At 43.3% G+C, this 25,180-nt stretch overlaps 1 protein-coding gene across 12 annotated transcripts in view; it reads left to right on the forward strand.

The window, feature by feature from the left end:
* mical2a (microtubule associated monooxygenase, calponin and LIM domain containing 2a) overlaps positions 1 to 24,464 on the forward strand; it is a 47,969-nt gene extending 23,505 nt beyond the window's left edge. For 7 of the 12 annotated variants that reach the window (XM_036543192.1, XM_036543194.1, XM_036543195.1 and 4 more), the window contains exons 6-25: positions 875 to 1,030; positions 1,734 to 1,834; positions 3,263 to 3,520; positions 3,980 to 4,095; positions 4,376 to 4,502; positions 4,858 to 4,948; positions 6,474 to 6,636; positions 8,376 to 8,569; positions 9,462 to 9,568; positions 10,286 to 10,357; positions 10,565 to 10,702; positions 12,504 to 12,626; positions 12,904 to 13,155; positions 14,071 to 14,178; positions 15,655 to 15,783; positions 16,514 to 16,600; positions 17,392 to 17,499; positions 18,969 to 19,155; positions 19,361 to 19,440; positions 20,152 to 20,542. In XM_036543192.1, coding sequence (XP_036399085.1) covers positions 875 to 1,030; positions 1,734 to 1,834; positions 3,263 to 3,520; positions 3,980 to 4,095; positions 4,376 to 4,502; positions 4,858 to 4,948; positions 6,474 to 6,636; positions 8,376 to 8,569; positions 9,462 to 9,568; positions 10,286 to 10,357; positions 10,565 to 10,702; positions 12,504 to 12,626; positions 12,904 to 13,155; positions 14,071 to 14,178; positions 15,655 to 15,783; positions 16,514 to 16,600; positions 17,392 to 17,499; positions 18,969 to 19,155; positions 19,361 to 19,440; positions 20,152 to 20,481 — 2,927 coding nt within the window. In that variant the 3' untranslated portion in view covers positions 20,482 to 20,542. Of the gene's footprint in view, positions 1 to 874; positions 1,031 to 1,733; positions 1,835 to 3,262; positions 3,521 to 3,979; positions 4,096 to 4,375; positions 4,503 to 4,857; positions 4,949 to 6,473; positions 6,637 to 8,375; positions 8,570 to 9,461; positions 9,569 to 10,285; positions 10,358 to 10,564; positions 10,703 to 12,503; positions 12,627 to 12,903; positions 13,156 to 14,070; positions 14,179 to 15,654; positions 15,784 to 16,513; positions 16,601 to 17,391; positions 17,500 to 18,968; positions 19,156 to 19,360; positions 19,441 to 20,151; positions 20,543 to 23,736; positions 23,791 to 24,249 lie in introns of those variants that run through there. The other 5 variants (XM_036543200.1, XM_036543201.1, XM_036543199.1 and 2 more) reach the window with 5 other exon arrangements.
* Positions 24,465 to 25,180: the final 716 nt, after the last annotated feature.

Consider the following 25,180-nt stretch of genomic DNA (forward strand, 5'->3'; position numbering starts at 1 on the left):
TTTATTTGTTTCTGATTTCTTCCATCCAGCTTTGAACTCTCAGTCTTTGCATAAGTGCACTTTTATCTTTGGCCAGAGGTGTACTGGCTATACAGACCCCAGTAGACTTAAGGTTCACTTCAATTTTAAATACAGACCCATTAACATATGGTTAAAATTCAAAGGTAATGCTTTTTCGGGGTCATTTTGAAGGACTGAAACTAACTTATTTCTGACTCAAAACCTTTAGAAGTTGTCATGAGTACAGCCATGTCCATTCAGATCCGTATCCCAAACAAAAGTCTCACAGAACCTTGTAAAACAAAGTCTTTGATTGTGAATTGTTCCTGTTTGCCAATTGTGCCTTACGGGCTAATCCCAAAATGTGTCGTGCTTGTGAAAGCTCCATCAGTTCTGCATAGCTGGTCTTAACACAGAAGAAAAGAAAGAGCGACTGTTATATAAAGAGCGCACGCACCACGTCACAGCCCTTTCTCATAGGCGGGAGCTGCTATTTCATGCTATAAGCATCCTTATAAAAATGTGTAAGACGGGCCTGTTTACTGCCCCCGTGGGATTAACCCAATATACTGTCGGTTTGTACTGTTTGGTCCTACTGGATGTTTTCACAGATTGTTCAGTCCTCCTGGACATTTTTACTAGATTGTAGCATTTTACTGCTCTAACTCACTCTCGGCACACTATTTTCCCCGTTTTTCATTCAGTTATATAAATCCCCTTCGTCTTTGTGGCCAGTGCCAGTTTTCCCACCCGAGCTTAAAATAGCTGCTCTGTGATTTATGCCGAATGGCAGATTTCCCTTGGGCTAATATTCCGTCGCTCTGCAGGGAGGTTGTAATCTTGCTCGCTCCCCCCCACCCCCCCCCATCCCCAGGTTTCAGGAGAAAGGAGTTCCGCGGGAAGCTGGCCATCGCCATCACGGCCAACTTCATTAACAGGAACACCACAGCTGAGGCCAAGGTGGAGGAGATCAGCGGCGTGGCGTTCATCTTCAACCAGAAGTTCTTTCTCGACCTCAAGGATGAGACAGGTGGGTCTAAAATGGCTTGCTCCTCTATCACAGACAATAGCAGAGAGAGAGAAAGAAGAGCATAGTTTTTCATCTTCATATTGAAATTCTTTTACAAGCTAAGCTCAAACATGAGGCAGGTGGACCCACAATGCCTTCCGTCTCACTCACAGGCAATATGAGAAAAAGAGAGAGAGAGAAAGAGAGACACGGCTGTCATTTTCAATTAAAAGTTCTTACACAAGTTCAAAGATGAAACAGGTGGGCCCTCAATGTCTGCCCAGTCCACAAAAGGCTGTTCTCTGAGAAGCGCATCTGATGCCAAAACCTGTCAGGCAGCTATGTGTACCTCACGCTCCTGTTTTTGTGGTAGGGAGAGCTCCTCGTGACAGCCACGTCTACCTCACGCTCCTGCCTTTGTGGTAGAGAGAGTTCCTCATCTTCAGACAAAGACAGTTTGGAAATGCGGGTGCCTTTTTGGTCCCAGTGATAGCATGAAGGGGAGGACCAGCCACCCATTGCGGGGGGGGGGACGGAATCCTCTCCCCTCAAATTTACACTTAATTAAATCACAACGCCCCACCACCGGCGTTGTGGGAGAAGCGCGTAGCTCTTAATCCTCACCAACAACGGTCATCAAACTTAATCATCCGCTCCGTGATGTGGACAGCTCAGGACCCATTATCGTAGGTGTTAACTGGACTCATTTGTCTTTGTTTTGCAGGCATCGATCTTGAGAACATCGTGTACTACAAGGACAACACACACTACTTTGTCATGACAGCAAAGAAGCAGAGCCTTCTGGATAAAGGAGTCATTATTCATGTGAGCCCCCCCCCCCCCCCTCCTCCCTCCTGGGTTTATTTTAAATCACACCTCATCCCTAACCCCCCCCCCCCCCCCCCACTGTCCCCAGAAGGCCAGTGGGTCCCAACAGCCCGCCCTTACTGACACGCCAACTCACCACTTTGTGCGCCTGGGCTTCATAAACACAGCGGAAGTGGCCACACGTCATAAACATCCGGGCAGAAACACGTATTTCACAAATTCACAGCATGACTCAGCCTTCCAGCTCTGTCAGCCAATTGGTCACTCGCTGTTTGCGCGGCTCACAGAAACACATACACAGTTCCTGTGGATGTACTTGACAGGATTCGCTCCTTGGGAAGCACTTGCGAGTGGCCAGCTGAAATATAAATAGTTTATATCCTTGTGCTTCTCTCTCTTGGATGCAGTCCAGGCCTCATTATGAAAGACATGAAGCCAGAGACCTAGGATGAGAAACGGATAACATGTTGATTAAATTAAGCCATATTATGAAGTCGTTTATCATTTCTATAAAAAGACCTTGCTTTGAAAGATTGTCTAGTCTTTCCTCTTTGACTGATGACTAAGTTCTGATGTGTTTGACCTCTGCTTTGTGGTGGGCTCAGACAGTTTAATGCCCAGCTTTAAAAGGGTATTTCCCTGTTGGTCCGGTGAGACCTGTTTACTCAATCTCAACTCTTTCTGCGCTATAGAGTGAGTGCGGTTTACATTATTACAGCAGAGTTATTTTTACAGCTAGGCTGCCCTCATTTGCCAGCCTAGCGGTCACATAAATTACACCTTAAAAACCAGAATAAAAGACACAGATAATGAATATGATTGTACACATAATGACAGTGAAAGCCCCAAAACCAAATGCACTGTACATTCATGGAGATATTTATTTCAGTTAATTACAAGTTCCCTGTTCTGTTGAAATGTTTCATGTGGTTTTGGAAGCTCCAGTTAAGTAAACACACTGAACTGGGTGGAAGTTGCTTGTTAGTGGGAACTCACTGTATGATTGACCTCTGGGAAAGAAAGTAACCCAGGGCTAGTGTTAGGCTGGATATACCAAACATTTGTCAGTCAGTATTACAAGATCATCCACTCCAATTTGTTTCTGGGTCTACAAAAGCTTTGTCACACAGACAAGTGTGTCTGTGGCTTAAGGAATGGATGGTACTCAGTGTTTGACCTTAGTAGTGTTTGCAGAAATAGGAGCATGTGCCTTTGCAAGAAAAGGCTTCTCTCTCTTCACTCATGTTTCATTGTCCAACTAAACTTTTCCAGAGTACGGTTTTCAAAAATACATTGACTTTTTCAAGAAATTAATTCAAATTCACAGTTCCAGTTTGGTAAGGTAAATGGGGAGTCCCTGCAGTAGAGAGTTAAACTGCACGTGAGTGTGTGCCCTTCAACTGACTGTACCTCCTCCATCTGCAGGACTACATAGACACAGAGAAGCTCCTGAGCAGTGAGAATGTGAACCAAGAGGCCCTGCTCTCCTACGCGCGTGAGGCCGCTGACTTTGGCACCCACTACCAGCTGCCCTCCTTGGACTTTGCCATGAACCACAACGGGCAGCCGGACGTGGCCATGTTTGACTTCACCTGCATGTATGCCTCGGAGAACGCGGCACTGGTGCGCGAGCGTTTCGGCCACCAGCTGCTGGTGGCTCTTGTCGGGGACAGTCTGCTGGAGGTGAGGAGGTCTCTTGCCCTAGAGAGATAAATAACCCATGAACGCACCCCTGGTATGGTCCCAGTGTGTTCCTCTCAACCCCTGAAACAACTACTGATGACGTTGTAGAATTCCACACAAACCCTGAATCTACCCTTAACAGGGTCCCATTGATCCACACAACTCCTGAACCTACCCCTGACAAGGTTACAGTGCTCCTCACAACCCCTGAACCTATTCCATACAGAGTCCCTGTGTAAAAACACAACAAATAAATCTAAAATCACTTTAACGCCTCATTGCTTCTGTCTTAATTTTGCTTTAATTTTACGTGAAGGATAGTTCAAGTAACAGATAAACGGTGTTTATATCTGATAATGGGTAAAATAGGTTTGGTCAGCCTGTAGCAAGGCTTTTTCACCTGAATGTCTGAGAGTCCTCTGACTCTGACCCATAGCTCTTCCCTTCTCTGTGTCTCAGCCCTTCTGGCCCATGGGCACAGGGTGTGCGCGGGGTTTCTTGGCCGCTTTTGACACCGCCTGGATGGTGAGGAGCTGGGCGCAGGGCCGCCCGCCCCTGGAGATCCTGGCAGAGAGGTCAGTAAGTGGGCAGCATCACCACGATCTGACCACACTGCCCACGCACACAGATGGTTGTCAAGTCCTCAGCTAAACTGACCTGGGCAAAGATACTGTATGAATTAAATTAATTACAATTAGAGGAATAATCTTTGACACATCAAATTTTAATCACAGATTAAAAAGGCACTAATTGTCTGTTAGTTATCACATGTTTTGCTCTGGTTGGAATGTTACATGTGTGAAGGACACAGAGGCCTTGTACAGTATGAACCTTTAATTTCATGTCTGCCACCAGGGAAAGCCTATACAGACTGTTGCCCCAGACAACACCTGAAAACATTACCAAGAATTTTGAACAGTACACCATCGATCCAGGAACCCGGTACCCCAATCTCAACTCCAACTGTGTCAGGCCACACCAGGTGAGATCACATCACCCACTCTACATATGCATGAAGGCCTGATGAAGAATGTGAAGTTATAACATTATTTTTAGGCCTTGTGATGAGTTGCATCTTTTAAGCATGTAGTTGCAGTATGCGGTTTGACATTGAATTCCAGGTCAGAAAGTTCTTTTGAAAGGTGCCGTACAAAGCCCCATGCCCTGTTCTCTCAGTTCATTTCCACACTTCTAATGTGAAGCACATGACTACATGTGCCCTGACCCCATGCCTTGCCCCCCCCCCCCCCCCCCGCCTTGCCCTCATTTCCCTCTCTCCCATATTTCTCTTCTAATCTAATTTTTAACCTTCACACCTCTGTGTCTCTGTCTCTCAGGTGCGCCACCTGTACATTACTGGGGAACTGCAACCCTGTTCCTTAGCACCAGCTGGCTCTGTGCGCAGATCCGTTAATTTCTCCCAGCGAGGTGAGTTTGTGTGGCCAGGATTCAGTCTCTCTCTCTCTCTCTCTCTCTCCCTCCCTCCATCTTTCTCTTTCTCTCTCTCTCTCTTTCTGCATGCCGGGTCCTGTGTTCAGCAGGCTCACCACAGCTTATCTCTGAATAAAATCAATGGCTGGTTAGGACTTGGAGGGGTCAGGACACGTCTATGCATTGGATTTGCCCAACTTTTGGTTTGAATGTCTGACCCCCAGCTGATCTCAGCTCAGATTAAACCAGCCCTCTTCCAACCTGCTGAGCACACTCCGTAAGCATGTAGGGGTCACGAGGGTGGGCCGGTCCTACCCTCCTGCAGCTTGAGAAACGCTCTTAAAATAGCAAGACAGACGTTTGCACCAGCACGCAGAGGTGACCTTTTTGGTGTCCTCAGGAAGCTCACAGTTGATGTCTGTAGGAGTTTGACACTCATCAGGTGGGTTGGGCACAGTAGGTGTGTTTCATTTAATGATCACCATTGGACATGGAGGTGGAACTGTAGAATTCTCATGGGATTCTTTTCTTACAAAGTGTGTGATGTGTTAGCCTTCTAAATGGGGCAGAGAGACAAGGCAGACATGCCATGACAGGGCTGGCAGTGTAGCACAATACCTTGGAACTGCCTCAGTAAATATCCAGCTGTTTAAATGGATAACGTGTAAAAGCAGTAACCTATGTAAGTTGCTCTAGATAAGAGTGTCTGCCTAATTCCAATAATGTAGTGTAAATAAGATGTTTTGCTCAGAACAGAGACAAATGCACGATACAGCAGTAACACGTTTGATGGATTTACTTCATCGTAGCATCCTGTGACATTCGAAAGTAACTGCAGGTATTCCATGTCATATTTGTCAAGACCCCTTTGTCAAAACACGGTCCATTAAATTTTTTTGATGCTATAAGATGCTGTGCTATGCTTTGAATGCTAAAAAAAACACAGTACTTGGAAGTTAAAAGTCCAACAAGGAGTTCATTGTTTTCTTGACACAGAGCAACTTGACAACTAAGTGTTCAGACAGCAGAAAACAACCGTGCCTAAAAAAACATTAATGTTCAGTATAGTGTTTCTGTCTTGTTCTGGACATTTTAAACAATATTGAATCACTGGCTCTGGTTCCACTATATTAAAACCGCCAGGAATATGGTGTACCTCTTGGCAATAGGAAGAAGTTGAATTATGGACATGTTTTGTAGGGAATCTGAAATGTTATCCTTGCATGTTGATACTTGATATCCGTGTCTATTAGGTTTTAGAAACCCTAACAGTGAATTAATAAAAGCAACAGTCGATTATCGTAGTGACACACCCATAAACAAACCAGCAGTCATGTAATTCCCCAGCGGATCAGACACGGCTGACCTCACTCTGACCTTTCATCCGTATTCTCTCTTATCTCCCGTTTGCACAGACGTGAGCTCATTTCATTGCACGTTTTGGTTCTGTGTGTGTCTTTGCTTGTCTCCTCGTGTTGCCGGGCAGTGTCAGTGACATCGTGTTCACTGTACCCTGTCACAGGGTCCAATCCCGCAGACTCAGAGATCAGACCCAACCGGCTGCTCGGCTGGTGTCAGAGGCAGACAGAAGGCTACAGAAACGTCAACGTGTCTGACCTCACGACCTCCTGGAAGAGCGGTCTGGCCCTGTGTGCCCTCATTCACCGCTTCAGGCCCGACCTCATGTGAGCCTCTGCGTATATCCCAGCATGCAGTACCAGTCAAAAGTTTGGACACACCTTTCTTTTTTATTTTTACTGTTTTCCCACATTTTAGAATAATAGTAAAGATGTCAAAACTATAAAAAAGCACATGCAATTATGAAGTGACCAAAAAAGCGATGAGCAAATGAAAACTATTTTATATATTAGATTCTTCAAAGTAGTCAAAAATGTCTAAAAAAATGTTTTTTTGGAAAGAAATTCATACATAGGCATCAACTTTTTTATAATTGTTTAAGAAACAAAAATTTCAAGCATTTAACCACAAGTCCTTAGATTTGTGAATGCATGATTCCCATTTCCTTAATCAGATGTGTCCAAACTTTTGATTGGTACTGTATGTCAGAATGTTGACATTATATTACGCAATATGTTGTATATATCATATATCACAATCTACACTTTGTATCTCTGTGTGTGCTGTATGTACCACCATACACATTGTAGTATGTTACAACACAGTTTGTCACAATATGGCCTGTATTATTAACTGTGCATATCATGATACACAAAGTGTACATCAGAACATACATTGTGTACAGTATGTCATATATCACAACAGGTACTGCACACAGAATCACAGTATGCCCTGCATATTTCACATTAGACATTGCCAGTCTCACAATACACACTCTACATACAGCTTATCTCACAATGCACAAGGTGTCCTCATAGCCCAATCTCATTGAAGGCCCTGCCTATATCACAGTGTGCACTAAACCTTGTACTGCTTCAGGGGTGACTTTATTTTTATTGTTTCATATGGGATCTGCAAATGTGACCATGGCACACAGAGCAGTCCTTTCTGCATTTAATAATGATCAACACACTGAATTGCTACAAACCACAGAACTCTCCCTGTATAAAACACCCTAAAGATTACAACATAAACTATTCCATTCTCACTGTATCATGTAAAACAGTCAAGAATATGTTATGCAGTGAGTATACACTGTAAATTAGCTCCAGAGTTGTATATTTATTGTGTTAAATCTACATTAGCTCATGTACTTGTGTGGTTCTTGTGTAAAGATTTTAGAAATAGTTTACACTATAGCAGTGGTGAGCAGATAAAGATGAGCATGTCTGGAATGTGTTAAATGTTATGTGGGCTGTCTGAATCCCATCTTCACAGCCAGCCTTTGTGTGAGAGTGTGGATGAACATGCTTCAGCTGTGACCCCGCCACAGACCTCTCACACATACCAGCCCTCCCCCGTCCGTGTCACAGATAGGCCGTGATTCAACCAGAACACAGAGGAGCCTCAGGAAGAGACCCTCTGCTGTGTTAATGAATGGAGTCAACAACTGCTGAATTATTACAGCAAACCACATGAATGTACTCTATATTGAATGTGCCAGTACAGTTGTTACAGTTCTGATCACTGGTCTTGCCTGCAAGGCGCATGAGATGTTAGGAATCTGCCAATAGGTTAGAGTAGAGGTGGCATGTGATGGAGATGAAGAGTAGACAGTGTTTCCTTTTGTTAGAACATCACACTCCTCATTCAGGGACATAACTTAAATCTGTCACACTATAAGCAATGACTATAGCCTTCGCTGATAACGCAGAACATTCCCACGATCCGTCATACAATGCACATGAAACCCTCAATGTTCTCACATCACTTGGAGCAACGTGTGGGTGACCACATGGCTCTCTCGGCCCTGTCTGATTCCCCCCTGTTCCTCTCTGCCCCGCAGAGACTTTGACTCCCTGAAAGAGGAGGATGCAGCTGGGAACAGCCAGCTGGCCTTGGAAATCGCCGAACGGGAGCTTGGCATCTCACCCGCTGTCACGTGGAAGGAAATGACAGCCAATGAGGGTCCGGATAAGCTGTGCATGACCACGTACCTCTCCAAATTTTACGAGATGTTCCGGGGTACACCCACCACAGGTAACCAGCTCCACCCCCATATGTGACCATTACAGCCCAAATGTCCACGGGAGGGAAAGTAACCCCTCTAATTCTGTTCTAACATCCCCTCCTGGCAGTAACTACCTCTGTTGTGATGCACCCTTTCACCTTTGTTTACTAAGATATCCTCTGCCGTAAGATACCGCACATTCTTTTAAGGGCTGAAATCGCAGAACCTGGTGCTTTTAGTGGTAAAAAATAACTAATAATTAAAATGTTTTATTGTAAGGAAAAAATGAAGGAAATTATGTAATTTTTTAAAAAATCTTTGGTTCTGTCTCTGAGCTTATCTAACCCCACCATAATGCACATCAGATACACCTTGATGATATTGTGAAACACAAAGAGTAAGTGGGGGTTTTCATCTTCTATCTTGGGTGATATTTAGTCTACGAGCCCTATGAGTTTGGTTGTGTTGTATATGAAGAGTGAATATTTGGCCCGGACAAGAATATATCACATTCCAAATGGACATGATGTGTCCTGTGCATCGGCACAGGACTGCATATAGTGCTCACGTTTAATGGGTTAATAGGGAGAGCCTACAATGTCCTTTCTTCCTAAGCAATGACTAACCAGTTGCAGAAATAACAGCATGATGTACTGCTCTGACTTGACTTATAAATATCCTCAGAATTTCTAAGAAAAATACTGTGAGAACGTCTGGGACAGAAATCTCTCTAAAAATGGGTAGTCTTCAAAGTAACAGACGATCAGAACTTTTTTTTCTCAGACGGACTAATATTAGGTCTAATTCCAAAGTTAATTTAGATACATACCGTGTCGGGCATTGATTTAAGTTGGCATTTGGAACTGACCACTGTGGAAAGTATTAGAACAAGTTTCCAACACACAACATGCTTTATTACAGGTCCTAGGAGACAAGTGGATGAAAACAATGAGGACTATTTCACAAAGTCAGCCAACTACATTTACAACCTGATGAACGCAGCACTGCCAAGGAAACGGGTACCAAAGGTAACGTCCTGTGTCCACAGCATCTTTCTGAAGGTTTATTATGTGAAGGTCTGGAGTCACAAACCTCCATTTCCAGGGTTTTATTGTGAAGGTTTTTGGTCAGAAGCATCCATATGCAGGTGTTTAACGTAAAGGTATACAATTACAAGCATATCTCTGCAGGTTGTTAATGAACCATTTCATTTTAATTAGAGAGTGAAACTAAAGGCTCTTTAAAAACCAGTGACTCATTCATTTCGCAGTTCAGACTGCCGGTGGATTCCTGATGATAAATGATTCCCTGGGAACTTTTTTTCAGATTCAGAGGAGATAGGTGACACTTCTTCACATCACTAGCTTTAGCACAAGAGATGGTGGCAATAAAAAAATGAATACAAGACATGAATTCTGTTCAGATCGTGTTTACTTTGTCACAAAATGTAACATTAGTACTTGCATTTGCGTAACTTAATGCAGTAGAAGTGCCCAAGCAGCGACAGTTTTGATTAAATGTATGGCTTATGGAAAAAGAACAGTAGTTTTGCCTGTGCAAACACCTGAAAGATGATTCTTCAAAAAAAAAAAAGAATTACCACAATAAGTGATCACCCTTTCTTATAGAATCCTCTCATGCGTTGAACAACAGAGGAAGGAATTGATTCTGCTTACATGTATGAAAGGGGGATGATACTAGATTAGTGATTTATTCATCAGTAAGCTCTCATTCGTTCCTTTCAGGATGACAAGAAGTTTGAGGACAACGACTCCACAAGCAAAAGAAGGCGAAGGGCCAACAGTTACTTAGAAGAGGTTAGTTCTCATAAAAGGCCCTTCTAAGAGTATAACTACTGACAGACATGGGTTTCACGCATCAGTGTTAAAAAGACTGAATATTAAAGGAGTGGTTGTTTTTGTAGGAGAATAAAAAGACTGAAGCCTCACTCAGAACCTTGAATGATCTTATGAAGCTCTCTCTCTCTCTCTGGTGACTCTGATTGGTTTTTGTTTTTTTGACAGGCAACCAACTTCACCAGTCAGAGTGCATCCTCTGGGGGCATGGGTGGGGAAGTGAAAGAGAACAAAGTCAGGTCCATGGCCACCCAGCTGCTGGCAAAGTTTGAGGACAACACCCCCAACTGCATGCTCCGCAGAAAGGTCAGGACCTCTGGGGCATTTTGCGCCTTGGTTGCTCTCATCAGAGCTGGGAGTTCTCCAGCATTATCAGGGTGTTGTCCACCCTGAAACCCCACAGGAAAGACATCCCCGGTGGTAATTGGACTGTTTCCATGGCGATCAGGATATCGACAGGATGAATACGTGCTTAGTGGTTATACGAACGGTTCCATGGTGATCAGGGCATCTCCTTACTGAGGTTTCTTTTTTTTTCAAAATCAAGGTCTTCCCATGCTGAACATACTCTCCTTGGTGATTTCTTGATTTACATTGTGAATTCTCCATGGTCCATCACTATGGATCATCATCAGTGTTCTGACCTCAGATCCCCAGAAAGAATGTAGATTTGGTCTCGTCACATATCAGTATGTTCTGACCTCAGGTCAGTGTATATTCTCTGGATAGGGCGTAAATTCACTTTCCTCACATATCAGTATATTCTGACCTCACATTCAGGGCTTTTGTTCTCAGGTGAAGTGAGACTCTCAGGTGGTGACAGTATTTTACTTAGATTCAGGTTTTTTAAGGTAATAAAGGATAACATAATTCTCATTGCTGATCATCAGGGCACTCTTTAAGGTGATCAGGGTACACCCTTCTCATAAATCAAATTATTTTTTTTCCAACTATTACATTTTTCAGTGTTGTGTCCCTTCTGAGAAAAGAGAACAGTGTCTGCAATAGAGCAGTTTTTTAAATGAAAGATAACATGCAAGATCACAGTGGACACTGCATTATCTGAATGAAATATGCGTTAAATGGGAGGCTGATCTATTGCACAATGGCAGCTGAGTCCTGAAGAGGCAAATAATGGTGAATAAAGCTGACACCCACGGCGCTGTTCATTACTGTATAATCTGTGCTGAAAGAGATGAACAGGGCAGGACATCCCCTCCCTGACCCAGCACTCAGCCTTAAGGCAGTCATAAATACCTTCAAATCCAATTCTGCAACTTTGCTAGCATCATAATCCCCCTTTCAATACCTCCCTTTGTGATGTAAGTGGGTGGACATATATTCCAGCAAATCCCTGGATTTTTACTGGGCTCCCCACTGTCGGACCAAGAGCTGGGGAATTTTGGGCGCTCAACTGGTGCCAAAGAGGATCATGGGAGTTACCCCTGAAATGCATGCGGTGTGTTATGCATCAAATGGTAGCCCTTTTTAGATGAAGCCTGACTTCCTAAAGTGTGCTAATATCCTGGCAAGAGAACTTCATAGTAGATTAAATTAGCTGTGCTATTTTCTTTCAACGTTTTTCTTTCTCTTTTGGCTTTATGAGCGGAAATTTAAATTGTACCAATTAAGTCTAGAAACCCTCATAGGGATAATTATATAACTCTTCTCTTAAACGTTTAAAATGGCATGCAAGGCATTTCATATTCTGTAATTGCTTGTCCAACAGATAACTCATTGGAGCCTGAGGTTATAATTTATTTTTACTTTTGAAGAAGACATTTCTCTGAAAAGCCGTTCTCTGCCTGTAGATTACAAAGACTACTAATATAAATGCATATGTGTATTCAAAGACTCCCCTGACACTTCTACCCCAGAACATAAGTCAAATATAAAGCAATTCATTATCATTTTAAAATATTACTGGAAATTCTGATTTCAGACATCCAGACAAGTAGATTACTCATTTCAAAATTAATGTTCCAATTTTAGTATGGCAGAGTTGCATATCCTGCTAGTGAATACCTTTCTCTTCCTTTCTTTTCCTCTTCTGCTAACCGTCTTCCTCGGCTTTCCTGATCTGCGCGACCGCTTCATAAACCTAAAGTCTGGGTCTGACTTGGCTTGTGCTGAGAGTCTGTCCAGGCCTCTGTCTTTGGACATGACAGAGAGTCCATGCTTTGCCAGAAGCAAGGACCGAACCCCTCCTCCTCCTCCACCCAAGAGGCAGGTACGGGCAGACCGCTGCCGCTGCAGTCCGCACAACACTGAGCCTAATGACGTATACAGTGTACAGGCCTCAGAACAAGGACCCATCAAAGTGGGCACACGCAATTTACTAAGAGCAGTCCCCGGAAGTCACACCCATGTGGCCTACAGCTGTTGGAATAACAAAGCATGTCTACAGTCGTATGTTCTCAGTCACATTTCGGAGCAGACCTCCACCCCTCCCCCCATATGATATGGGAAGTGGCAATATCCCCCTCTTACGTGCTGTGTGTTCTCAGGTTCCGCTCCCCAGCGGCACGAAACACGTAGCGGAGCACACGGCTCCGCCCCCAGCCCCGCCCCCAACCCCGCCCAGCTCCAAACGCGTTCCTAGGAAACCCAAACCCGCGGCTCAAACATGCGCACCGCCGCAGACGGGGTGCGAACACGACGCGGATTACCCAGGGTACTCGGCTTCCTGCCACTCAGCGATCCTGGCCATGAGAGGGATGCTCCAACGCCTGCAGCGGGTGGAGGAGGAGATTAGCCAGGTGACCGTCAGTGACCGTCAGTGACCGTCAGTGACCGTGTGTGACCGCTGATCCCTTGCACCTTTTGTCATGTTTTTGAGTGTATTAAAGTACATTACATTACATACATTGCATTACATTACATGCACGTGCTCTTATCCAGAGCGACTTCCAGCACAATAGAACATAAGTATATCTATTTAGGTTGAATGAGCAACAGTGTGAAACCAGGCTAACAACACTCCCAGACCAGCGAGTGTGAGCTTAACACTATTCAAGCCCTACCACAAGTTAACTTGTGCAACCTGACTAGGCAACAGAAACCAAGGATACTACAATACATCAGTCACTAGAACACAGAATCCAAAATACACATAAAATAAACATCAACTACAAGAGGTAACCTAAACATCAGAAGGTCTCTCCAGCTGTTTTGATAACTTTCTATTTCATATTTAATGGTGAATAAATAGTCTGGAGTGGATAACCCACATACAGTGGATCATTATGATTGGAGGTGTGATATACGAGCCTTGCTAAGTTTCTGCCAAATTCTGTTCCCTTCTCTTGCCAGCCCGCTCTGTGTTTTTTCTTCCCATGATGCACCTGGCTACCATCAGTCCACTAGTTTTCAGTCAGAAGTATACGCTGCCAAGGTGTAGAGCAGGATTATGAAAGACTTAGCCACTCCACACAGTAAATACATTGTTCCATGCCAAACAAAGCTGGAAGTGCCCCCCACTACATATTTAAAAAAAAAAAACCCAAACAAAACAAAATGACCATTGTTGCGGGAAAAATAAAGCTCAGATTTAACGGTCAATAAATTGCCCAATAGCGCCTGTGTTTAACATTACCAGTTTACTGGAGGATTTTTGCCCAGACAAGAGGGGGGCGGGGCTTTTTTCACGCTCGCTTCTCTTTGCCGTCTCGCAGAGGAAGGCGCAGACCCAGAACGCACGAGAGTTTCACAAAAAAAGTATAAAGGAGAAGGCAGTGCACCTGAGCTCTATGTTCTCGGGCTGCAAGGCCTCCCCGCCGCAGGTGACTGTGCAACCCCCCCCCCCCTTCCCCCAACCCTCATCCCCACCCCCCCTGCCCGCCTTGCTTCTTCACATGGGACTTCCTGCATGCTGCCTGTTCTGTGCTATTCCTCAGCCCTACAAAACCCCTCCCTGCCCTACCCACCCTTTTCCCTGTGAAGACGTTTGCCTGACTCAAAAACACGGACTCAGCGTTGGTGTAGTGGTGCAGCAATGTGCTAACGTCTAACCCCCTCAGGAATGGTGTGAAAACATAACGTGTGGGCTGGAATAAGTGTTGTTTTGAAGTCTTTTAGCTGGAATCTTGATTTAGAGCCACTGATAGCACTCAAATAATCCAGCAATACGCAGTTTAACACAAATATCCAAATATATGTTGTATTTGAAGCATTAATAAATTAGATAATATGCCATAACAGTGTGCATTAATTAATACAGTGCATATTGTAATCATGTAAAATGAATGGCATATTGAAGTCATTTAAGGATAAAAGACTGTAGGGGTCATTCTGATAATATTATATCTTTTTCAAATATCAAATGTTAGATCTACAGATGTTTGATGAATATCTGACTATAAAGCATGTATAGTGCTCTGTTTTTTAGCTGCCTGCTCTGTTTTAATAATCATTAAACCTGACTTTGTCATCAAAGGAAACTTAAGATTTTTAACTGCGCTGCACCCTATTAAAAGATATCAGCCACCTCATTTTAGCACAAACCACAGCATCAAAGTGAATTGTTTTTCCTTACTCCAATAAAACGAAGAGAGCAAAAGGCTGCAGAAAGCAGGACTGGACCTACCGTGCCAGTAATGGATGTCTGGAGCGCAGAGCTTATATTATATGTGCTGTATGCACACTTGATGAAGTGACATCTTTGGATTTGGTTCCCATTGCCTTTCACCTCCTGACCTGTATACCGTAACGCTGAGTTACAACTCTTAGCTGGTGGAATACTTCATTGGTGTCCAGGAGGAAAATTCATCCAGCCAAGTGTCCAATGTCACAGTATTACTTTTCCTAGTTTTATTGTGGCTGAATAATTCACTGCATTTTTATGATGACTATTATATACCAGTTATTTTACCAATAATAAAAATACACACAGAATCTTAACAGATGTGGAATAATTTCTGTGCTGCCAAGCATTGGGCAGACGCTGTCCTCTGTCTAAGAAAGGTTCATTAGAATTGCCTCTTGCTGTCAGTCTGTGGTTTACCAAGAACAGTGTGATCTGCACCCAGTTAGCATGCCGCCCCTCTCTCACTGCATAATGAATACCCTGGGATGATACTAATTAATCACCAGTGGCAAGCGAAAAGGTATTGTATGTTGGTAAATTTGAGCTGTCTCTGTTACAAAGATTACGTCTCTCTCTGGCTCTGTGTACTCGTACCTGACTCTCTCTTGCTCCGCTTCTCTCCTTTGACCTGATTTGTTGGGACACATTGAAACCGCACACCTGCGCTCTGCAGACTGAGAGACCCACACCTGTCCCCGTTTCCTCCGTGCCAAAATGCACCTGGGCCCGCTCTGTCCCAGAATCCTCTGCTTCTTCACATTTTCCCTCCCATGCCTCTTCATCTTGTTCACAGGAACGCAAGGTAACAGCAGGTGCATTCATGCATGTCTGTGTCCTTGCCTGTTGCACATTGTGTCACATTACATCACATATCTTTAAAACAGTATTCTGTCAGCATGTGGTCAAACTGTACAGATGTGACCATTCAGAAGGTCTGTGAAACTTTATTAGGGAGCAGTGGGTATCGGCAACTAAGGAACTGGAATCACATACTGATAATTTAATTTCGCTCGTTTGTTAAGGCTTTATTTTATTAATTTTTTTCCTTCTCTGTCCACTTTTTTACACTAATATTTGGTTAAAATGAAAACTGGATATGCAGGAAGTGGATATGCAGCTTTGTAAAAAAGACAAGCTTGGTGAGGTGCTGACTGAAGCCAATGGGGTGAGAGCCTCATTGCAGCTTCCCAGACCACCACTGTTTTCACAAACCCTGTTATGGTATGGTGCATTATGAAGCACTTGCAATGAATAAGGGATGATTAACTGTACTGTATATATGTTTGATGGAATGAGCCCTATCTTGTCTCGAATCAACCTCCCGAAGAGGTTTGATTCATGTCAGCTGTTTAATTTCAATATTGAGCGAACGCCATCGTCCTTATGGTTTTATTTTAGTTGGAAAAGAAAGTCTTGTTCATATGGATATTCTATTGGGCTTTTTAGAATATGTTAAATGTTAAGAAATACTGCATGTGGAGAAGACAAAATGGCCATTTGAGTCATACTGACATTACTTTTTGTGGTCATAGTGCAATGGCCCTGCATATGCGGTCTTTCATAAACAAACTGAATCATGTGACTCCAAACAAACTCAAAGCTTACATCCGTTGGCACAGGTATCACGTCATCGGCAGCATGCCTGCATGTATTGCATGTGTTAGTTTTTTTTTTCTCCTTTTTGCTCATTTGATAAGTATGCTCATTCCAGACAATCCGCCCACACACAGGAAAGGAGCGGCTAATGGAGCATGCTGCAGGCAGATGTTATTTTTGGCCGGGCAGATCTTGGTGCGCAGGGATTGCCAGCGCGCCTTCCTAAATAACGGCAACTGTTTATTTATGCTATTGTGCTATGAGGGACGGGCCGCTCCTCCCACTCTCTTAGCTCCGGTCAGTGAATTTCAGGTCAGGGCTAGACCAGAGGAATGCGGGGCTGGAGCTCCAGACAGTCCCACTGGCTATTATGAGAGAGTGTGCCAGTGGCTCCTTTCTTTCGTGGCCAGATGTCTGATCAGAAACTCAAACTTATTTTGATAAGAGAGATCCTGCACTTTTCATTTGTTTTGAACCACACTCTTCAAAGAGGTGGATAAATGAAACAATATGGGGGCAAAAGAAGAACAAAGAATATCTCCGTCCTCACAGCACACAGAGATTTGCCTCTCGTAGCTGCTGAAGTACAGCACAGAACAAGCATGCCCAGAATGTAAAATGACAAACAGAAATGTGTGGTTTGGAGAACCTTTTTTTGCATGCATGAGCTTGGAATGGTGTCCTATCCTGGCCCCTCTTCCTGTCGCTTGCCTTTTCAAAACAGGAATCTGTCCTCTCTTCTTCTTCTTCTTCTTCTCTCATTCCTTACTTTCCCTCCTTTTCCTTGTTGCCTCGGCATCTCTCTGGCTGTCAGAGGACTGTGGGGAAGGTGTCCTCAGTCATAAGCGCAAAGGCCGAAACGCTTGTCACCCTCTACGAGAACGATCACAGGCCTAAAGCAGCTGGTTCATCTCTCTCACCGGTAAGCAGCCTTGGCATGGAGTCAGGTGATTTAGACCACATGTTTTAAATAAAGGGTTTCAGTTCTGCATTTCGGGGGAAAATTGATGCTCTGTAAGTCACTCTGGACAAGGGTATCAACTCAGCAAATAAAATTTATGACAATAATAATGATGGTAACAACGATCCTTCAACTTTGTGAACACAGCCATGAAAAGGTGGTGTCATGGCCAGGCCCAGAGCATGTTCTGTTCCTGGTGAATTGATTGTGTGGAAAGGGGCTTCTTAGACTCTGTGACTTGGGGCTATGAATTTTTGCATGACTGCTTGTCCTGGAGAACAGTGTTTTTCCATGTTGAGGAGCTACATTACTGGAGTCTGGTGGTCACAGCAACATCATGTGGTTGCTCTTTGCTTGTTCCGAGTTCCTCACTCCCATGGAATGCTCAAGCATACTGGACATTCCGTGCTTGCAACACATAATACAGATTAAACTTGACGCTGATTGGCTTTCAGCTTAATGTAGGTCAGTGGAACTGCTTGTAATTCAAAGACACTGAACTTGGAAATAGGTTTATCTGTTCTGTGATGGATGGAGAATTTATTTTATGCCACTCCCTGCTGTTCTCCATCAGGTGTTGTGTAAACTTGCTTGTGTACATCGTGATTTTTTCACTGTAAAACATCTCTGCTATGTGAACTTACATCTTGGGTGAGAGCAACAGCTTTAGGACCAAGTAGTAGTACAGGTTGTTGTCAACAAATAACTTTGGTAACTTAAAAAAAAAATAGATGACTTTTGAATGGCTGTCTGCCAATCCAAATCATAATTATCCTGTGACGGGTCTCCCCTGTGGTCAAACTGTGTTTTTCTGAGATGGCTACCTGGCTCTTGTCAGTTGAAATTGAAATCAATGTGTACATGCAGTGGTCCCGCTCTAAGGCATCTCTTGTTTTTGGGAAACCAGCATTTCTCCTGTGTCCGCCCTAATGTTTGCAGTGTAATTAAATGTCAGTTCCAGATTTGCAAAGAACACATTTGCCCACATTTATTTGTAGATTAAGATAAAAATCTCTAATCCAGTAGAAATCTCTGCACCCACTATTACCCCTGTTAATCACATCTTGTAGAAGTTTTATTTACCACTGACATCTACATCCGACAGCGTTCCTCAACTGAAGTCTACCAGTAGCAGCTCCTCGAGGATATCTTTCACTTTGTATTTACATACCAAAATCTCTCACTTCCCTGATTTGTGAGGCTACTGATGGACGCTTACCCTGGTTTGGTAGACACTGGCTGGTGACACAACAGAAATGTACCCAAGTTGGGTAGTGGCTTAGAGGGGAAATAGTAATGATGATGAGGGGGGGTCTGAAAAACACCATTGCCAAAAATGGATCGTGACAATTTTTTGTTTTACCCAGCAAAAATTGCTCAATGGTGTGGAAGACACGTCTCTGACCAGGCCTCTTCTGTATTTCTCTTAGGGCGGCTCGCGGAAGGAGTTCCCACAGAACCTGGGGGGCAGCGACACGTGTCACTTTTGTGAGAAGCGCGTGTACGTGATGGAGCGACTGGGCGCCGAGGGGTGCTTCTTCCACAGGGACTGCTTCCGCTGCCACGTCTGCGGCTCCGCCCTGCGTCTGGGGGGACACGCCTTCGATTCCGAAGAAGGTAGGCCCCGCCCACTGTGGCTTTCACACTACAAACTTACTGCATGTTATAGACAACGTGAGAAGACTGTAGAGCTACAACGCGTACTTAACGCTTTATCATTTTCATTCATAGTTTGTGAACTATGCTGAACATCACAGCAGTTAGGTCATTAGTTTTGCTCTTTCGTGCATTTTTCTAACTGATGGTTTTAATGTGTTGATAGGCAAATTTTACTGCAAGGCGCACTTTGCTCAGCACAAAGCCAGTGTGAAGCACAAGAGGAGGACAGGTGACCTGCAGAAGGTAATCAAGGGAGTTTATGCTCATTCACTACAGTTTGTTTGCAATGTGAACTCCTGTCTCACTTTGAAAGGAGTTAACAAACTACAAAGTGTGATGTGGTATGATACTGCAAAGTTTTATACCTGTATGTGTGTCCTGTACTGGGAAAGATGAGATGCATTCCTTCAAAAATATCATAGGGGTATATCATGCACATGGAGTGGAGACTCAGACCTCTCTCCGACAACCTCACTGAACATTTCCTTCCTGGTGACTGCCAACTCAAAATGCACTGATTCATGTGGTTTACAGATTATTCCTACTTTTCCATGCGAAAGGAGACGCTCACCATTTTTGACTTGCCATTGATGTGCTCTCAAATTTTGTTTACATATTACATGCATTATGTATTATATAGCATGCATTATAGCATTATTGCATATGCATAATCATGTTGCATAATCATTTTAATCACTTATTCACTCAGTTATCTCATTGTTTGTATTATGACAATGTGGATGGTTTGTGCCAGAAAACAAATCTCTTTGTGCGTAGGTATTTATTATCAGCACAATACAGCATCTATAGATTTCCACATTCTTGGGGATGATTATAATCCTTGTGAGTGGTGCAGCTCTCCTGTGATAGAACAGAAGTGGCTAGTGTACTCATTCTACCCACAGTGCTTTGTGACTTAGCCACGCCCATGTTTCTTTCTCGTCTCCCTAACAGGACGGCCGAGGGGCGGGGACCCGGGTGGGCTACCGGAGGTCGTCCCCCGACGGGACTGTCCCGCAGAGCTGCCCGCCAGGTACCCTGAGCTCGTTTCTTAGGCAACGGCTGCGCTGGCCGGTGCGCGTGACCCGGGCCGCGTGGGACGCCCCCCGGCGCCTATCACGCTGGGCGCGCCGCGTCGTGCGCGCCACGGGCCGCCACCTGCGGGACAATGCGGAGGAGTACGTCTTCCTGTACGAGCTCCTGAGCCTGGGCCTGCCCCTTCTCTGTGTGCTGCAGGAGGTCCTCAGCCAGATGGGCTCAGAACCCCAGGTCCTCTCCCTCTAGGGCCGGCCCCCCCCAGCGGGCGGAGCCAGAGCTGGGCTGGGTGCCACGCTCACCTGAAACACCTGCAGTCATTCTCTTTATCATTTCACTCAAGGGTCTTGCTGAAGGTTAAATGGGACTCGGTGCAGCAGTCATATCACACATTGTAATGATGGCCACTGTGTAACCATGGACACTGGCATTGGCCAGGGGATCCTTGGCTGTAGGTCCGATAACACTTTATACTATTTACTTGTGCTGAAACTGACCTACAAATAGATAAAGTCATACATTTCCAATGTGTGGGTTTTTTTTGTTCCTTACATGGCAGAGTAGTGATTATTCAAATGAAGTCCACAAAGGGTGGAGAGCTCTCCCTCTCCAGTGAATCCAGGGTGAATGGATGCTTGATTTTAGACAACCTCTCTGAAAGTCAGTATTTTTCCAACCTCAGTATAAGCCCATAAAGCATGTTAATGTGATTGTCCTGTACCAACAAAGCTAGTCATATTTTTACAGAAATAATAAGATTTCAGTTAAGCAGACAGTGAGCCCTTCAGCATTGCCTGCCTCCAGTCCCTAGCATGCACCGCAAGATTTTTCAATCCAGACAGGAAAACATGCCGAAATCCTTTATGGGGTCTGTATGAGACGACGACTTCCGTGGAGTTAGTTACAAAACCACAGAGGAATTTCAAATGAGCTCATTTAATTGCGTAATAAAAAAACAAGGGCTCTCCAGTGTGGATTCTTACTATGGTAAATCAGAGTAAGAACACCTTTATAAAACTGCTTTTGAATGATACGTTAACATTCCAGGTCACGCACATAATAGGGCGCTGGCTGGATGGTGCACCATCTGCGATCTTGTTTTGATTGCTGCAGAGAATCCATTTTAAAGACGTATGCTTTGCTTGCGCTGTAGAGCTATTTATTTGGCAAATTCCAGCCTCCGGGTCTATATTCCACTCAGGCAGCAACCATCTCTAAAGTAACCAAAAAGGAGTGATCGAAAGCACTTTAATTAGAGGAGCTACCCTGCGTGCTCAAACTCTGAAGGTTTACTAAATGACACAACATCTGTCAGACAGAGAGGTACCTACGACCTAGCAGTGTACAATGGAAATACCAAACCGGTTTTGTTTTTGTTTTTTTACAAGCCATTTTTTTTTAACTTGTTAAATGACACAGACGTTTACATTTTTTTGTAACTGTCAGTTTTACTTTGGAACAAGCAGAAGCAGAAAACTGTTATCAACCACAATGTGTATATATGTGCGCACAATTTATTACATTTGTCTTTTTTTTTCTTTTTTTATATAGTATCCACTGTGGAATGTACATTCTACTTATGATTTAGTAAAAGCATTTTGCTGTTGAGTCTAACCAATTAGTGTAAACTCTCATTCAAAGCACCATTGCTATCATTGGTTTATATTTTGACACTCTGCCTTTGAAGAAAGGGCAAGAATGCAGGTTTGGGGTCAGAAAAATAGTTACTGTTCATGTTGGAAGGATGTCTGAAAGTCTTATGACGTCACCTGAGATCAGGCTGAATTTAAAGTAACTCTACACTGGAAAAATATACTGACAACCGCACCTCAGTCGTTGGTCTTATTTACTGACCTGATAACACAGTTCATTTTCATGGGAAAAAGCTTAGGTAAATAAATATAAATATCTATTACGGTTGTAGGGAATTCATTTAGTTAGCAACTACTTGTTCGAAATTTATTAGGATTTAATGCTTTGATGCTTTTGTGCTAAACAACAGTGCCAGGAGTGTGGGAGTGAGAGTTATGGGTTTTACACACTCTTGAAAGAATGTGCCGTTCTGCAGTTGAATATCTTTCTTCCCTTAACTGAAGGTTTTTATTCTCAAATCACAATCTGCTTTGTCATATCTGTTTTTCTAAGAGAGGAGCTAGCTGTAGCTTGTAAGTTAGCTTCTGCTCAGTCTTCTTTTACTGTATTTCCCTGTGTCGTGATAGGTGTGATTTGTGGCTAATACACACTAAACCAATGAATGAATGTCTTACAAAGGCAGACCAAACATTTCTGTTTATTTGTTTCGGCCACGATCATTTTCACACTTTGACTTGGCTAAAAAGCCAGTTCTTGCAGAGATATGACATTGGTCTTCATATTTATTGGGTAACGCTTTTGTCCTTCAATGCATTAAGTTATAGATCAAGTATCAGAGATACAAGATTGGGTATGTAGCCAGTGGCAGCAAGCTCAAATTTCATGACATATTATGGATAAAGGACATGTTTTTGTTATGACTACAAGTATGTGTTCTGCAGACAATTGCAAAGTATTATATCAAGATTGTACTGGCCACTGGCCACAGCTCACCAGCCAAAAGTTGGTTGAATATTACTTGTTGTAGCTTGCATCTAGATAGTTAGTTGGTCTGAAACTTTAGCTATTTCACAGATAACATCTGGCTACCAAGGTTTTGAACTGTCTTGTTAGCTTAATGTGAAACAAAAATGAAAATTTCAGTAATTTTTTGTTATAAACCAGTTAAGATTTTGATTAAGCTATCTTGGCATTCTAGATGGTAATGCTAAAAACCAGGGAAAAAAACTTTCCACGGTCTTGGTATAGAAAAAAACTCATTATTTAGAAAAACTGATAACACTGAAAAATAGACACATTAGTATCAGTTTAGCTGACTTCTTTTTATATGTGAGAGCCTGAATGCGCTGTACAAAATTCTCAATACATACGTTAAGTGAAATGCCAAAAAATTTTGCCAAGGGCTTTAGTACAATCACATTTTTCTACACTGGAAAGTAATAAAGTTTCCATTACAAGATGTTTCAACCATCTGTCATAATACAAGATGTTTACAGCAAAGTGCAGTAGGTGGGGTTAAACTTCTAATTTAAGCCTGTACATGTTTTGTGAAATGCACATTTTGAATATATTCTTGACAAGGCTTCTCGAACTTGTGTCATAGAGTAAACAATGTACTCAAATGATCACACATGCGTGCATGTATACATTATGCAGGTAGTTTTTTAAGTACTGTTACAATAGCTAGAAGTAATTTGATTATCATTTTTCAGACAAATATACTGTATAGGCACTTTCCTTTGGCTGTCCTTCAGTTTTTCTGGTTTCAAATCTGATTGCTTCATCCGTTTCCTTCAGCCTTGCATTTTTAGAGGGCCTGGACTGTTGTTTTTCTTGAACAAAACTGAACTTTCCTCTGGCTCTTTCCCCATTTTTCATTTTTTCCCCATTTTTGTCTCAATTTGCTCACAGTCTGTCAACTTTCCAATGCTGCCACATCTGATTGGCTGAAACAACCGCAGGAAGGTGATGACCTGCATGGTCACATGATCATACATGTTGTGCACACGTAATGGCTGCCACCATGGCTTCATTAGCTGTTGTGAACACACTAACTGCCTTTTCCTGAGAATGATGCATGGTTCCTCTGTGCTGAAGCGATCCAGCTTGCTTTGCTCTCACCAACAATATCTGACCAAAGAGCATTTCTCTAAACAGGTTTCTGTCTGAATGGACCATGTTTTTTTTTTTTACAAGTCACACAACTGAACAGGCAGACTCGTTGAGCCTGTTTTTTTTTGCACCTTTAAGCTCGCCTTATCTACACAAACGCTGTGCCATTTGCTTGTGGTGGTCCCAAAGTGCATGGAAAAACTTTTGCTTGCAGAAAGATCTTGGCTTGCAGAACAATTTCGCCCCACCTGAAAATGACCTCCATCCTTCTACGTGTCTTCTTGCGTGTTCCCGTGTTGTCCTCTGTTCCAGAAGCTGCTTGCCTTTCAGAAAGCCATGCAAGAGTGCCCTCTCTTTCCTGATAAACAAATGGGCCAATGCTCCTTGGAGGATTCTAGTCTTTGCACATTTTACAAATTCACAACCACAATTTTCTCTTGTAAATTTAAAGCTGTATTTATAGATTCTTCTGCAACTCTGTATTTTGCACGGTGAAAATCTGTTTTTGCTTTATTTATGTCATGTAAAGCTGCAAATATAAAATAAATGGACTGAATGAGTTACTCGTTTGTGTCATCATCTTTTGTTATGAGTGTTACCTAATGAGTTAAAGCCCTTCAAGCGTATACATCTCATCGTGAAATAAAAATCAGCAAGAGCGAAAACAAGACAGACGACAGTGTAGCATAGTGGTGAAGGTGCAGGGCTGGTAACCAAAAGGGCGTTGGTTCAATTCCCTGATGGTACACTGCTGCTGTATCCCTAGGTAACCCAGAATTACTTCAATAAATATCCAGATGTATAACTGGATAACTCTGGATAAGAGCGTCTGCTAAATGACGGTAATGTAATGTAATGTAAAGTAGGGTGACCATATGTCCTCTTTTTCCCGGATATGTCATCTTTTTGAGACCTAAAAAATGCGTCCCAAAAAGAGGACATGTCTGGGAAAAAGAGGACATATGGTCACCCTATGTAAAGACAAACAGACCCCTGCTTTTATGCCTCTAATGTTCACTTAGTGTTTCTGTTCTCTGATAACACACACAATTTACAATCCTACTAAACTAAACATGCAATTCTTCCACCCCACCATGAAGTCCTCACACATGTATCAACAGGCACGCCCCCTCTCTCTGTGACCTTTCACCCCCTCGCTCCCACCCTTGCCACAAGTGAGCTGTTGGACAGAGTCCAAGCCCCTCTCCCAACTGATAACAACCGCAGCCCGACGTGTCCAGGA

Source organism: Megalops cyprinoides, chromosome 13 (assembly GCF_013368585.1).
Source record: "Megalops cyprinoides isolate fMegCyp1 chromosome 13, fMegCyp1.pri, whole genome shotgun sequence".
Classification (NCBI taxonomy): Eukaryota; Metazoa; Chordata; class Actinopteri; order Elopiformes; family Megalopidae; genus Megalops; species Megalops cyprinoides.